General features: G+C 36.8%; 1 protein-coding gene across 3 annotated transcripts in view; it reads left to right on the top strand.

Annotated features, from left to right (window-relative positions):
• CNST (consortin, connexin sorting protein) overlaps positions 1 to 15863 on the top strand; it is an 88524-nt gene that overhangs the window by 60354 nt on the left and 12307 nt on the right. For all 3 annotated transcript variants that reach the window (XM_018060245.1, XM_018060246.1, XM_005690548.3), the window contains 3 exons: positions 1892 to 1913; positions 2094 to 2190; positions 11625 to 12511. In XM_018060245.1, the coding sequence (XP_017915734.1) occupies positions 1892 to 1913; positions 2094 to 2190; positions 11625 to 12511 (1006 nt within the window). The remainder of the gene's footprint in view (positions 1 to 1891; positions 1914 to 2093; positions 2191 to 11624; positions 12512 to 15863) is intronic.

Below are 15863 nucleotides of genomic sequence, written 5' to 3'. Positions count from 1 at the left end.
AATTTTGTGTTGGAATTTTTATTACAGTTGTTTTCCAGTGTTTGTATGTCTGTCACTGTTTGTATGTTGTAGTAAAAACACACTTTTAAGAGTAGCCTAATAGTGGAATGCAAATGCATTTAATCAGAATACCAGATAATTTTAAATTGTTTGATTTGTGTAAAGAGTTGGATTTTTAAAACTGAACATAGTCATAATAAAGCACTTAAGTATATATATTTTAATTTATTATTTGAAAACAGAATTATAAAGGTGAGGGGACGTGATAGTTATTAAACTAGTGCAGATTTCTGGGATGTACAATTTTATTGTGTTAGTTTGAACTTTTGAAACAGTCTTTTTATGGATTCTGCATTATGACCTAATTTTAGTGTGTTAAATAGCTTAACTCTTGGCTTTGTAAAACTTTTAAATAATGGAATATTAAAAATAGATAAGGGAGATTATTTTCTTACTTTCAAAATATTCAATATAGATACTTTTCGCTCTTCCCAGGGAACTAATAATTGTTTAATGTGTTATAAATGTTTTAATTATTTAAAAATAAATAGTTATTGAACCTAGTATAGACATGACTTTTTTTCTTTTTTCTCTCTTTTTAAATATAAGGCAACTTGCCAACACATATTGTTTTTTTAATTTTTATTGCAGTATAGTTGATTCATAATGTTGTTAGTTTCAGGTATAAAACAAAGTGAATCAAGTTATACTTTTATACATATATATTCCTTTTTAGATTCTTTTCCCATATAGGTCATTACAGAGTATTGAGTAGAGTTCCCTATGCTATACAATAGGTCCTTATTAGTGCCAACACATAATTTAAAAACTAGTCTTCAGTCACATTGCTGCACATCTCTAGAGACTATCTGACTAGTGAACAGTAAACAGTACTGTAAACCAAACCTAACATTTTACACTTATATTTGATAATTCCCCAAAATTATACTCCTAAAATTAATATAAAATGTTTGAGTATTAAAGCACACAGCTGAATTTTTATATGTACAGGATACATATATGTAACTAATACTCTGACCAAGAGTCAAAACAGTCCAGCCCCTCAGAAAGCTCCCTAATTTGTGTACAAAGCCAGCACTCATCCCCTTCAGGTAGTAACTGCTATCTGAGTTCTGTAACACTGTATTTGCCTGTCCTGTAGTTTTACATAAATGTAATCACACAGACTAGATTTTTGTGTCTAGCTTTTTTGCGCATGATTACGTCTGTGTTACATGTTGTTACCTGCAGTGGTAATTTGCTCTGCTTTACTCCTGTGTGGATTCATTATATGACTGTGCAGCAATTTATTTATCCATTATATTGTTAGTAGACATTTGGATTGTTTCCAGTTTTTTAATATTATGAATAAACTGGCTGTGAACATTATTGTGTATGCTTTTCGGTGAATGTATGCATTCTTTTATCTTGAGTGTTCCCTAAAATATATTTACAGATTACGTCTATTTTTATCCTTTTCTGTGGAAAATGTGAATAAAATATCTTCCGCCATAATCAACTTTAGACGATAATGACATAAACTGAAATTTTAATATGTGTAAAATATTCTTGAAATACATTATTAGCAAAAGGTTGACATTTTTTCCCCCACTGAATCTCAGTATTTATAGCTTCTTTGGAGGTTTTTCATTAGTTATTGGTCATCTAAGAAGATTAACACATGATATAGTTGCACTTTGAACTGTGTGAACCAGTGGTAATGTTTCAGCAGTGGAAATGTTCTGTGCTAATATTAGAATCCAGAGAAGCTGTATTTTTTTTCTTTTTTTTTTTTTTACAGCCGTTTCAGTGACATTTGTTTGGAAGCATTTTGCTGCTATAATATTTTTTTTAATTCTTTTTTTCCCCCTCTCTCTCTCTTTTCCTACAGTCCTCTTTTATCCAAAGATAAGGTAAGAGATTTTCTTTGAAAATGTTTATAGGAAAAACGTAGAATGTCATGTTTTGTTGTATGGACTGGTTTAGAAAATAATGAAACCTTCCTCAGATTGTTTTCAGCTTTCTAGCTTAATGCAACAGTTTTCCCCTAAGTTTTTTTTTTTTTTTTCCTTTCTTTTTGAAAAACTTTTCAGATAGCAGCTGTCCAGAAGTCCCTGGGAAGGAAATGCTTTACGCAGTTAATAGTATCTGAAGATCCAAAGGAAAGAGGAGCTACAGCCGAAGAGCTGGGTATGTTTTTAAATTAGAAGTAGACGTTAAAAATGCCTGCCTCTTATAATATTTTACAAGTATTACATCTGAGTTGCTGTGAAGGAGCTTTTTTGCACATACTGCTCCTAGACAAATAGCAAAGCAAGGGTTTTTTTAACATCATATAATCCTATTTTTAGATATCTAGTAGTAGAAAATATAAAATCTAAATTCTTATGAAAACATAAAATTGTTTCATGTTTTCAGTAGGTGGTTATATGTATCTAAGAGAATATGACAAGAGTGCAAATAAGCTGTGAAAGCGAACTGGTTTTAGTGCATTCAGGCATTCTTTTCTGTATAAAAACCAACAATTATTTTTACAAACTTTAGCAGAAATTTTTTTCTGTAAATGTAGATATTATCAAGATAAGTTCTGTATCTTGATAGCTTATCTTAGTAATTTATTCTCTTTCTTTTTTTGTTAGCTAACATGGTATACTTTAATTTGTATATATATATATATATTTCTAAAGCTTTTATAGTTATGTTTTATACCACTGTGTCTTATGTCAAAAGTTAAGAGTTTTAGAAATTTGTTTTCTTATAGTAATAATGTATGTTCATTACAAAAGCTTGAGAAACTAAAGATAGATTTTTTAAAATGTGTTTTAGGGCATTTATTTTTCCATGTATATGATTTTAGTACTACTTTATATTCCTGGGTCTGAAAACCCTGATATTAAACAGGCAGCATGATGTGTCTTAACTGAGTTGCCTGAAGAGATAAGATGATGATGGTGATGCCCTGAATTTCACTTGCCTTTTTCTCTTTTAAGTGTTTTCCCCTCAGATCTTTACTTTATCCCCTCTTCTCTTATGTGGCAAATTTGGGTTGCCTTAGGTCAATCCTACTATGTTCTGTTCTTCCTATCTCTCTTTTCTGGTCATTGTTACGTTGGAAACCAGAATGAGCTTCATAAAGATCTTACGGGAAAACATCACAAAGTAGTCACCTAGTTTGGGTGTGAATACGTCTCTGTGTTGTGCACATTGGGAAGAAGGCTATTCTAAGTTTGAGTCTGACACTGCGCAGCAATAGCTCAGCACTGCTTCCAGCTTAGGCTCTGCCGCAGGATGAGTGGCACAGACAGGTAAACTGAGATACTGCACATAAGCCACTTACTTGGTGCTTTGACTCACAACTAGAACCTGTGTCTTCTGGTTTCTAACTGAATTGCAGCGTACTTCTGCTAAGGAAGTTGTGTGGATTATCAAATTCCACAGTGCAGACATTTCATTAGTAACCATTTTATGGGAAGGGTGTGAACTAAATTCTGAGAAAGAAATCTTGCCAAGTCTGATAAAATAGTATCTTTTAAAGAAAAATGTAAAATCTCTCATAGTCTACTCAGACAGGTTATTCTATGAATAAATACAGAGAAATGTTAGAAAGAATATGAAAAAAAATAGAAATATGAAAATATTACTTTAAATGATTTGTATTTAATATATTCTCTTTGTTTTACCCCGTATCCCTTGTTTCTAATATCTTACATGTTCTACAGTGTAGAGTTTTGCTTTTCTTTCTTTATATATGTCTTGGTCTTAAGCTCCTTATATAATAAGTAACTTGCTTTTGTCTGTGTGTGGTTGTTGCTGGTATCAAACTTGTCTGGTTTGAATCCTCTCTCTACCACTTAAATTTGTGTGACCTTAAGAGACTTCCCTGGCAATCCAGTGGTTAAGACTCCACACTCCCAATGTAGGGGCACAAGTTTAATCTCTGGTTGAGGAGCTGAGATCCTGCATGCCTCATGGTGTGGCCAGAAGAAAAAGTTTGTGTGACCACAGACAAGTTGCTTAACTTTTTTCTGTCCCTCCCTTTGCTCAGCTCCAAATGTGGGTTATTTTTACCTTGTAGGATTTTTATGAGGATTAAAGTAGTAATTTCATTAAGGTTTAGAACAGTGCCTGGCACAAGGTAAGAAACCTACGTGCCGACTGCTCTCATTACCCTTCCTCCAGCACTTCCTCCCATGTTATCACCACCCGCTATGGCTGGTATTCCATTAATCTTCTCTATGTGTTATGCATTGCTGCTTTCCTGATTAATCTACCATGATTAAAGTCCCCAAGTTATTTACATATGACTTTATATTTTCAGTGTACTTTTATGTATATTATTTCATCTTTTCCTCTTAACAACCGATTTAAGGTAGGCTAAGTCATTTTAAGAAACTCAGGGGAGGTAAGTGACTTATCCAAACAGAACTAATTAGAACACAAAGTTAAAATCCTGTTTTCTGGCCCTGAAGCCCATGTATTTTTATTATATTTTAATTCATTTTTATTAAGTTATATTTATATGTGAAAACATGTTACATATATACATTATAACAATGTATTAAAAAAATGAAGACCTGTGAACCTTATTCCCAACAGAGGGATTAGATTATTGTCAGTCCTCCCGTTAAAACTACCTTTGTGTTCCTTTCTATCCCATCACCTGCTTTACTCCCCTGCCCCAAGGTAGTCATTATCCTGAGTTCTCCGTTTATCATTCCCTTCCCACTTTTTAATCAACTTTATTGAAGTACAATTTCTATGCAATAAAATGTACCCATTTTAAGTGCACAGTTTGATGAGTTTTGGCAGTTGTGTACAGTCATGTAACCCCTACCCCAGTCAGAATATGGATCATTTTTATCACTCACAAATCTTTCTCCTAATCTTCTTATACTCAGTCCTTCCCACCTCCAGTCCCAGGCAACCCAGTGCTTCCTGTTATTATCAATAGGTTTTCCCTGTTTCCGAATGTAATAGAAATAGAATTTCTCAGCATACTTTCTTTTGAGAGTTACCCTTATGACTAAATGTACCATTAATACATTCTTTTTTGTTGCTGATTAGTATTCCATTTTAAACTTTACACAATTCGTTTATCCACATAATTGTTGATAGACATTTGAGTAATTTCCAAGTTGGAGATATCATGAATAAAACTGATAGGAAGTTGTTTTTTTTGTTGTTTTTGTAGATATGTGTTTTCATTTCTCTTGGGTAAAGAACTGAAAGTAGAATCAGGGTCATATGGAAGGTACATGTTTAACTTGGTAAGAAACTGTCAAAACAGTTCTACAATGCTGTTGTCCCATTTTATACCCTGCCAGCAAATATATGAAAATTTCAATTGCTCCAAATCCTTGCTGACATTTAATATTGTCAGTCTTTTTTTTTAAGTCATTTTAGTAGATATGAATGTCATTGTGGTTTTTAACTTGTTTTTCTCTGAGGACCAAGTGTGTACATTTTTAGTTTTGCATTAATCTCTGTAGAAGATGTACTAATTTATGCTATTATCAATATTTCAAACTTAATGAAGGCACATTTTTTCATCAATCCGCCAAAATAAATATTAACATTGAAAATTTCTTTTTCAAGCCTGATATATCACTCAAATGTTTTTACATGATGATTAGTGAGATATTGAGAAGGTAGAAGAAACATGTTAATTCATGAATGCTTTAGTCTCATCCATAAATAACATAGGGAATTTTTCCCTAAAGAGAATTCATGGCAGAATGAGAGTTGCGAGAATAACTCAAAGGCATGTGCGTTTGTAGAGCACATGTTAGAACTCAGATGAAGTCTAACTTCTCATTTGAGAACTACCTTTTTAATTTGGTATTATTAAGTATTTCATACATTCAACTATTATTCCATTGTTATTTCATCAGAGTAGAATTTTTTTTTTAGTGTGTCTTAAGCCAATGCAGTAGGGATTAGTAGACTTACCTTACTAGATCTTTGGGCTCAAGAAAGCAAGTTAACGGAAATTCATGTTAGTATTAACAGAAACATTAGCAATAAGTTTATACTGTGATACCTGCTTGTAGAAATTCAAAATATATTTTTGGTTAAACATAGTAGATTGACCATTTACTTCTACTTTTTTTTTTTTAATACTATTGAAATGTCACAAAGGGATCCTTAAAGGCAGAAAGCCAGAAGGACAGAATTGGCAAGGAACCAGCAGCAGATATGACATCCAGAAAATGTTGGAAGCTGGAAAGCAGATGGATTGGTGACAGCTGGCTTCACATACCGTGCATGCTCAGTCACTCAGCTGTGTCTTTGCAACTCCATGGTTTATAGCCTACCAGGCTCCTCTGCCCATGAGATTCTCCAGGCAAGAATACCGGAGTGGGTTGCCATTACCTTCTTCAGGGGATCTTCCCCACCCAGAGATAGAACCTGTATCTCCTGCATTGGAAATGGATTCTTTACCACTGAGCCACCTGGGAAGCCCAACTTAACATACCAGGGAAAGCCGAAAACTAAGTGTCTACAGGGAAAAGGTTGATTTCTGCCTGAGAGGGTTTGGGAAATGGAAGCACAGAGAGGACCTCTAAATTTAAGTCAAAAAGCTGTGTAGGAAGCATTTAGACCTTGATATCCCCTCTCGACCAAATAGGAAGCCCTATTGGAAGCTAGACATAATACAGCAGTGTCTTCAAAAATGTGAGAGAAAAGGATTTCTAACCTAGAAAACTTACCCAAGCAAAGTTCTAATCAGTGGTGAAGGAGTAAAGACTTTAAGATGAGAGTAATCTTAAAAAGTTCGCCTTCCATGTACGCTTTCTTAGGAAGTGTCCTTACAGTAAGAGAAAATAAACAAAGAGGAAGACCTGGGATTCAGAGAAAACAAGGTTTCCAAAATAGAGCCAAAATGAATTCCTAGGATCACTGGGAAAGGAAATTCTAGGACAGTACCTGTGTAGCAAGCCTGGAAAGGAGTTCCAGGTCAGGGACTCAAGAAGAATATGTTTTAAAACTGAAAGATTATCTGTTGTTACATATGCCATAGTTGTCCATCTGTCAGAGTTCAAAGATGCATAGATTAAAATTATTTTTAACAAAGTAATGAGGCAGTTATCAACACAAAAGAAAACAGCATAAATGAGAAAGAAAAATGTACCATAATACACAGTCTGGGTATCTTGTGAATAATACTTACAAAGCCATAGTACTGTAAACTTTAAATACTGATTTGCCCCAGATTTATGTTGAATTGTAATGGGAGCTAGAGGGGAAAGAGAGAATCTAAAGAACCATGAGAACTAACTCTCTTCCTTAGTAGGAAGTTAGTAGGTGGTCTCTAAAACTGAAAAGTCAATAGATAACAATGGAAGTCTTCTCTAGAAATGGAGGGTAAATATGAGCAGAAAAAGCTAAAGGAATTGAAAAGTAGCTGCCCCTAGAGAGCAGGAATCAGACAGATGGAAGACTAAGGCGGAAGACTGTTTTGCATTACCAGTAAAGACAGGTTTAAAACTTTTCTCCAAATGCATAATTTGATATAACAAATTATAAAATAGCATATGTCTTATTTGATTTGGAGACTGAATATGTATTAAAAATATCATTTATATGGCATCACACGTAAATTATAGCTACTGTCTTGATCTAGTCTGAAATTTTTGCCCTTTACATCTTAAATTACTATATTTTTTATATTTAATATTGTATCTAATAGTGGAATGAAGCAACTGTTCTCAGGCTATTATTTTATAAATAATACATTGTACCAATGATAGTCTTTACTGCACACCACTTACGTGTTATCTTGCTTCATTAGGAACTACTTAAATTGATTGTGTTTTGTCTGGTAACCACAGTCAGCCACTTCACTTTCCGGTTGTATTGTTAACCGAGTCCAAGCTCACTCAGCTTACTGCAGGACAAGCCAGTACATCAGAGATGAGGTGTTGGAGGCAAGGAATACGACTTTATTCAAAAAGCTGGCAGACCAAGAAGATGGCAGATTAATGTCTCAAAATAGCCATCTTATGGGAGCCTGGATGTTAGGTTCTTTTATAGAACAGAGAGGGGAAGGAGGTGAGGAAGTAGAGTAAAAAGGTCCTAAGTCTTGCAGAAATCTCCTGAAATAACCAGTCTTGTGGAGGGGTTATGTTAATTTCTTTTCTGCAGCCTTTCACAGGTGAGCAGGTCAGTATGTCTCTCTGTGAGCTGAACAAAGTACTCTAGTTTAACAGACAGGTTGGAGGGGCAGGGTTCCCTGTGGCAGGCCATTGTGTATGCTTACAGTTGTAGACGGTGATTATAATAACAAAAGCAATAAAAAGCGAAGGTTAAAGTAAAAGAAACAGATCCAACATAAAGTCAGAATTTGCTCTTCCCTGTTACAATAGAATGCCATCTCAGGCTGATTCTCTAACCTTTCAATAACTTATAGCTATTAAATACTCTCACTTTGATTCTTTATGACTTAGTCCTATTACATTCCAAATTTAACACTTAAATCTCATTGTATTCAAAGCTCTTCTCTGTCCACCAGCTCTGCAAGGGCTGGGTGCATGGTCTTTTCCCTTTCGAGCTATCTAGATTAGTGCATAGGCCTGAATCTAGTCTATAGGGACATTGGTGGCTCCAGCAGGACCAAGTGAGGAGGAGCTTACTTCCAAGTCACTTTCCTGGACATTTGTGGTCCTTCAGGTAACTGACCTTCAGCTTGAGACAGCATATCCCATTCCTCTGATTTGAGGGCCTCTCTGCCATGTGTTTGTGCTCTTTACTCTTTGAATTCTATGGATGTGTCTGGAAGGCTGTCTTCTGAACCTTTGGGTACTGGGAACTTGGGGAGAAGAGCTTGGATCCCTTTGCAGCTGGCTGGGGCCCTCCTTGCTCTGACCTCCCCCATCTTAACAGAGAGGCAGACCAGCAAGCTCAGTGGTGAAGGTGACAACCTAATGGGAATTAAAATGGTTTTTTGCAGTCTTCTCAACCTAGAGCGATTCTTTGTTGTTCTTCAATGCTCAGTCATGTCCGACCCTTTGCTACCCCTTGGACTGCAGCATGCCTGGCTTCCCTGTCCCTCACCATCTCGCGGAGCTTTACCATCTCCCCGAGTGATTCTTTGGGGTGGGATAAAAGAAAGAATGCTGTATTCTCCCCAAAAGAGACCTCTTTTTCCTTGTCCTCTCCTCATCTGACTTTGACTTAAGGTGTTGGGAGAGGTAATACGAACTAAGCAGTACAGAGCTGAGGTTGCCAGTTTCTTTCCCTGATTCTCTGAAATCAGAAGATGGAATTTAAGTCCTACCTTTGTTACGGTATGTGCCACCATTGCTAATTGTTAAATATTGAAGTACCAATACATGAAAAGCCAGGTATAATATAATCATCACTCTATTTCATCCTTGATTTTAACCTTTGGCCCAAGCATCCTTAATAATAACATCCTTAATTAATGTATTAGAAAATTACTTGTAACTTCTCAAGGGGAAGTAGTAACAGGCAGTGGTAAAAAGCAAAGCATAAGTCTTGGCACCAGGCAAAAATGGGTTTGGAATTTTGATATTTCTTTCAATTTCTATTTTAAATAAAATCAATTTAAAATACTTCCCTTTGACTTTAAACCATTAAAAACTTTCACAAAATATATACTGAATGCATACATAAATTAGTAGATCACAGAGAAGCCTGTTCATGATTCAGCTTTCGGTTGACTGGGCTACGTCACTTTAGTCACTTTCACTTCAGCTAAGTCAGAAAGTCACTGACTGTGATCCTGTGGGCTGCAGCCTGCCAGGCTCCTCTGTCCATTGGATTCTCCAGGCAAGAATCCTGGAGTGGGTGCCCACGCCCTTCGCTAGGGGATGTTCCCGACTCAGGGACTGAACCTACGTCTCCTGCATTGGCAGGTGGGTTCCTTACCACTAGTGCACCTGGGAAGCCCTTTCGGTCGATCCAGCATTCCTAACTCCTGGCATGCTGCACTTCATGGGGTTGCAAGGAGTCGGACTTAGCAACTGAACAACTATCACAGAAGTTTTAACTTTTTCTTTTATCATATGTTATTTAATTTAAAAATGATGTAAATTAAATAATATAAGGACTTCCCTGGTGGCTCAGACAGTAAAGCGTTTGTCTACAATGCGGGAGACCCGGGTTTTATCCCTGGGTTGGGAAGATCCCCTGGAGAAGGAAATGGCAATCCACTGTAGGACTATTGTCTGGAAAATTCCATGGACAGAGGAGCCTGGCAGGCTACAGGCCATAAGTTAAAACTTCTGTGATAGTTGTTCAGTTGCTAAGTCTGACTCCTTGCAACCCCATGAAGTGCAGCATGCCAGGAGTTAGGAATGCTTGATCGACCGAAAGGGCTTCCCAGGTGCACTAGTGGTAAGGAACCCACCTGCCAATGCAGGAGACGTAGGTTCAGTCCCTGAGTCGGGAACATCCCCTAGCGAAGGGCGTGGGCACCCACTCCAGGATTCTTGCCTGGAGAATCCAATGGACAGAGGAGCCTGGCAGGCTGCAGCCCACAGGATCACAGTCAGTGACTTTCTGACTTAGCTGAAGTGAAAGTGACTAAAGTGACGTAGCCCAGTCAACCGAAAGCTGAATCATGAACAGGCTTCTCTGTGATCTACTAATTTATGTATGCATTCAGTATATATTTTGTGAAAGTTTTTAATGGTTTAAAGTCAAAGGGAAGTATTTTAAATTGATTTTATTTAAAATAGAAATTGAAAGAAATATCAAAATTCCAAACCCATTTTTGCCGGGTGCCAAGACTTATGCTTTGCCTTTTACCACTGCCTGTTACTACTTCCCCTTGAGAAGTTACAAGTAATTTTCTAATACATTAATTAAGGATGTTATTATTAAGGATGTTTAAATAAATTTGAACAGATTTATGTTCCTTAGGGGCTTCCTTGGAAGCTCAGCTGGTAAAGAATCCACCTGCAATTCAGGAGATCCTGGTTTGATTCCTGGGTCAGAAGTATCCCTAGAGAAGGGATAGGCTACCCACTCCGGTATTATTGGGCTTCCCTGGTGGCTCAGATGGTAAAGAATCTGCCTGCAATGTGGGAGACCTGGTTTCAGTCCCTAGATTGGGAGGATCCCCTGGAGGAGGGCATGGCAACCCACTTCAGTATTATTACCTGGAGAATCCCCATGGAGAGAGGAGCCTGGTGGGCTGCAGTCCATGGGGTCACAGAGAGTCAGACACGACTGAGTGACTAAGCACAGCACAGCATGTTCCTTAATTATTAGTCTTAATGGATCAGAACCAGTATCGTTTTTCTTACAATGTGATACAGTATATTTCATAAACATACTAAAAATAATTTTCCCACACTTTAAAATGTCTTTTAAACCTTTGAAAAATGACTTTTTTCAATTATAATGAAGACTAAGCAATATATTCTTGTTCTTAACATGTTTTTTAATAATCTCTTAATTTTTATATCTAAAGGATTACTTACTAAATGTTTAGAGTATTTCTTCTACTTAAAGATGCTATAATCCAACAGGTAGAATTTCCATTTCAGAGGTGCAGAGCATTACTGTGTCCCATGATCAATTCATGTCCTTTCTCTTCCCTTCTGTACAAAGTGCCATGTTGAATCTTAAAACCACTTGTTTTTCTTCATCTTCAGAGAGTGAAATTTGTCTTGGCATGGAATCAAGAAAAGAAAGCCAACGTAAAGAAGAGACCCCGGAGAGCAGTCCCTGCTGTAATGAGATGGTCAGGCAGGCAGATCCCCGGAGCCTCCTGGTAACTGCAGGGAAGGGCCACACGGAGGAGCCGCTCTGCAGCGCTGAAGCCACGCAGGAGCTCCACGCCCAGCCCTCGGAGTCGGCAGGGAGCAGGTCCAGCCCCCACTCCTCAGGGAACGCTCCTGAGGATGACAGCCGCTTGCAGCTGGCTCAGACAGAGGCCTGCCAAGACCTGGCCGAAACAGAGCGGATTGCTAAGGACCCTAAGGTTTCCAGCCAGTCAGTGACAGAGCCATTGATTTCACCAGGCTCTGACCATATACCTCCTGCATTGATTTCTGAGGGTAAATACTCACAAAGAAAGGAACTCCGGTTGCCACTCCGGGATGCTTCTGAGGCGTTGCCCACAGACCAACTTGAGAACAATGAATTAAATGAGCTGCAGCAACCTGATCTCACAGAGCGTGATGGAAAATCACCACAGGGGCAGGCTGACTCAGAGGGCTCTGAGAGTGTACTTTGTGAAAATAATCCAGTGTCTGATTTAAGTACAGTGCTTCCAGAGGTGTATATGGCCCCAGAGGAACAGGGAGATAAGGAAGAACAAGTCAGTAAGGAGACAGACGACTATCTGAACAGCCTTTTAGAAGGATGCTTAAAAGATACTGAAGATTCCCTCTCATATGAAGATAACCAAGAGGAAGACTCTGATTTCCTTCAAGATCTTTCTCCTGAAGAAGCATCCTATAGCCTACAGGAGAACCTGCCTTCTGATGAAAGCTGCCTCTCTCTCGATGATCTTGCAAAAAGGATAGAGATCGCAGAGGTAAATTTGAGATTTAATATAATTTTAAAAATAAGATGAAATTTGAAAGCACATATATGTTAAATATTGCCTTGCTTTTGTCAATTTTTCTCTGGCCTCAAACATGACTGGGAAATTGAGTTAGCATAAACTTTGACTCGCTATGTATAATCATGATGTTTATTCCTCAGGTAATTATATTGCATGCCTCCAGTATAGTAAATATTATATACACCATTTTTTATATTTTTATGATTTTCATTCAGCAGGCCTGGGAATTACGAACAAGACAAGATTAGTTACATTCTTGTGAGGAAATCTTACGTTTCTTGTCATACATCTAGAAGATAAAATACTACTTGTTTCTTCTTAATACTAATGTATTTTGAAATTCTTTAAAACAGTATAGCAATGAATGAAACATTTTAAAATACAGTAAGAGTTGGAAATACTGAATGGATTTATCAGCTCTAGGTTTGAACAAACTAAATACTCCTTGACTAAGTCAAATTTTACAAATAATTCAAAGTTTTAAAGTTTCTCTAAATAGTAATTAAGCTAATCAAAACCAAAAAAGAGGGCAGGAGAGAATATCAAAGTGACCATCCTCCTTTGTTTGAAAATACAATTTTTTAAAGTTCAGGCGGGGGTCGGGGGACCATACCAAAACTATAGCACCTCCAAAAGGCAGCCTGGCCTAGTAGAAATAGCAATGTGTGACAACCTTAGTTCAAATACTGACTCAGCCTTCAAACACTGACTTCAAATACTGTTACCAGCCTTATGGAGCTACCGTCTGATTCTGTTTATTTCTCTGAGAATTAGGATGCTAACTACTTTTCTTCTTCTCTCATCTTACATTTTTTTCCAAGTAAGCTTTTAATTTAATTTGTATCTGTTGTTTTCTGATTCTGCATTATCACTGAAATAAAAAGCCATCAAGATGGAAATGTAGCCAAGCCAAAGTAGACAACAGAATACATATGGAAATGAAACCCTGTGAGAGCTTTCTAAGATAACTACTGTCATGTTACTAGCTTGCTTTCTTGCAGTTTATAGTCAACTCTCTATCAGCTATGATTTTTTTAAATTTTTTTCTTCACAAAATAGATAAAATAGTCATTCTTTATATTTTAACTAGATCTTTTTATTGCCATTGACAGTCAATCCTCCATAAACTGACTTTTCTTAAGTTTTTCCTTAAAATTGTTTAGTAGTGCTTAATAAGTGCAGAGTTTCTGTTGGGGTGATAAAAATTTTAGAAATAGATATTGGTGGTGGTTATACAACATGAATATAATTTCACCTAAAAATGGTTAAAATGGCAATGTTATATGTGTGTGTGTGTATATAATTTTTATATCATAATTTTTAAGAATAGAAAAAAAAAAAGATTTTAAATAGACCTAATAGTATAACACTGGACCCAGAACTCCTTTCTCTTTATTTTCATCAGACTTCTGGTCCAGGGAATTATCAAAGCAAGGTCACAACCATATTCAAATCTAGGTTTAATACCAGAACTTTACTACCATCTAAATGCTTCTTTTCAAGTTGAATCAAGCTGACTTGTTGTATGGTCTAGTTTTACTTTTTCAAATATAAACTGGAGAAGGACAGATGCTCCTGTTGAGTCTCCCTGCCTTAATGGACGTTTATGGTGGGGAATTAACTGTTGAATTACCACTGTACTACAACTAAATGGAATAGTCCTTCCTAAAACTCATAATGTCAGCTTTTCCTAGGTTTCCTCCATGGAGATTATGCTATGTACATCTTAAAATCGTCCTTCCTGTGAAATTACTTTTTATACGCGATGGTCCCCTTTCCTGAAAGTCTATTGGTCTGTTAAATTGTACTGGTTTTAAAACCCCAGAAGCTGCATATGACTGACAAAGCTAGCTTACTTTTCTATGATAAATGCTAAATGGCCTGTTTCTGAATACTCCTTCTCCATCCTAAAAATTATACTGTGATAAAATCTGCCCAACCATGTCAGGAGAAGTTTTTAAACTTTGAAACTGAAAATCACTGTGCTTACTGTTTCCTTAGCGCCTTAAGAATGAAGTTTTGAGCTAAGTAAAATGTTCAGGTAATAGGGGGTTTGCTTTGAAGCACAAACTTCTTTTTAATCCAAACACTGTTTATTTCATGCTTTCAATGAAATTGTGTTAAGGATGTCTCCCATGTGTCAGGTGATGGAGACGCAGGGAGGAGTCAGATGAAGTTCGTGGCATTTGAGGGGCTCTCTGCTGCCACACCTGTCCATACTTCTGTGAACAGAGGATACGGAACATAATTTCTTACTAACTAAATAATATTCACGGATATTTTTCCTGCCCTCAGGATCCACTGAGGCTCATAGCCTGTGTTCCTCCACAGAACTGTGCTCTCCTTGTGAGGCCTTCTCCCCCAAATTCATCATTTCTTGTCAGTGACTCCGCCCTCACAGATCTCCTTACCACCTGTCACACTTTCTGCCACTGTGTTCATGGTAGACTATAGTGGTATGATCTCTCATTGCCATAGCTCTCTCTGCTTTCATTCTTTTGCCATTTCTGCGTTGCTCAGCTCTGACTTCTGTGGAACTTGGCCCTGATAACCATTACCAGCACAATGGAAGTGTTTGTTGTTTTTTTTTAAACACTTAGGTTCATCATTATTTCATTAAGATGAGATAATTTATACAAAATCTCATAGAGAACTAATGTACAGTAATTCATTAATAAAGAAATATGTATCAATGAAACTTTTCTAGGTTTGGGAAATGTTTTCAAAGCCAGAATAATTTTGCTAAGTAAAATAATAGCTTAGTATCCGAAGCATTGCTGTTCTTTCTTACGTAAAAAGAGAACCTAGAACCTGACACACTGTCATCAAACGTATACTATCTACTGTTTTTTTTTTAATCTTTAAAAAAAATTTGTTTTTAATGGCAGGATAATTGCTTTACAGTATTGTGTTGATGTCTACCAAACATCAACATGAAATCAGCCGTAGGTTTACCCATGTCCCCTCCCACTTGAACATCCCTTCCACCTCCCTCCCCATTCTACCCCCTCTACTGTTTTCAAAAAGCATCAAAAACATTTATGTTCATTTCATAGATTCTTAAGAAAAAAGTTCATCACATGTGGAGTGTCTGTACGTTAGAGCGACTCACTCACTTATCCCCTCATTCAGTGATTTTTATGTAACTTGAGTGCCATGACATTACAGGTGCAGTGATTAAAAATTTAGAGAAGGATGCTATATCTGTGAAGCCTCTGTCTAACAGTTGTCTGACTGCATGTGCTACCCGTTTACTGAATTTGAGTATCCTAGTTTTTAGAAAAAGATGAAATTTTTTCTCAATACCCATAATACCCTGACA

The sequence above is a fragment of the Capra hircus genome, chromosome 16 (assembly GCF_001704415.2).
Source record: "Capra hircus breed San Clemente chromosome 16, ASM170441v1, whole genome shotgun sequence".
In the NCBI taxonomy this organism is placed as follows: domain Eukaryota; kingdom Metazoa; phylum Chordata; class Mammalia; order Artiodactyla; family Bovidae; genus Capra; species Capra hircus.
The sequence above is the reverse complement of the archived record's forward strand: the minus strand, read 5'-3'. Positions and strand labels throughout refer to the sequence as shown.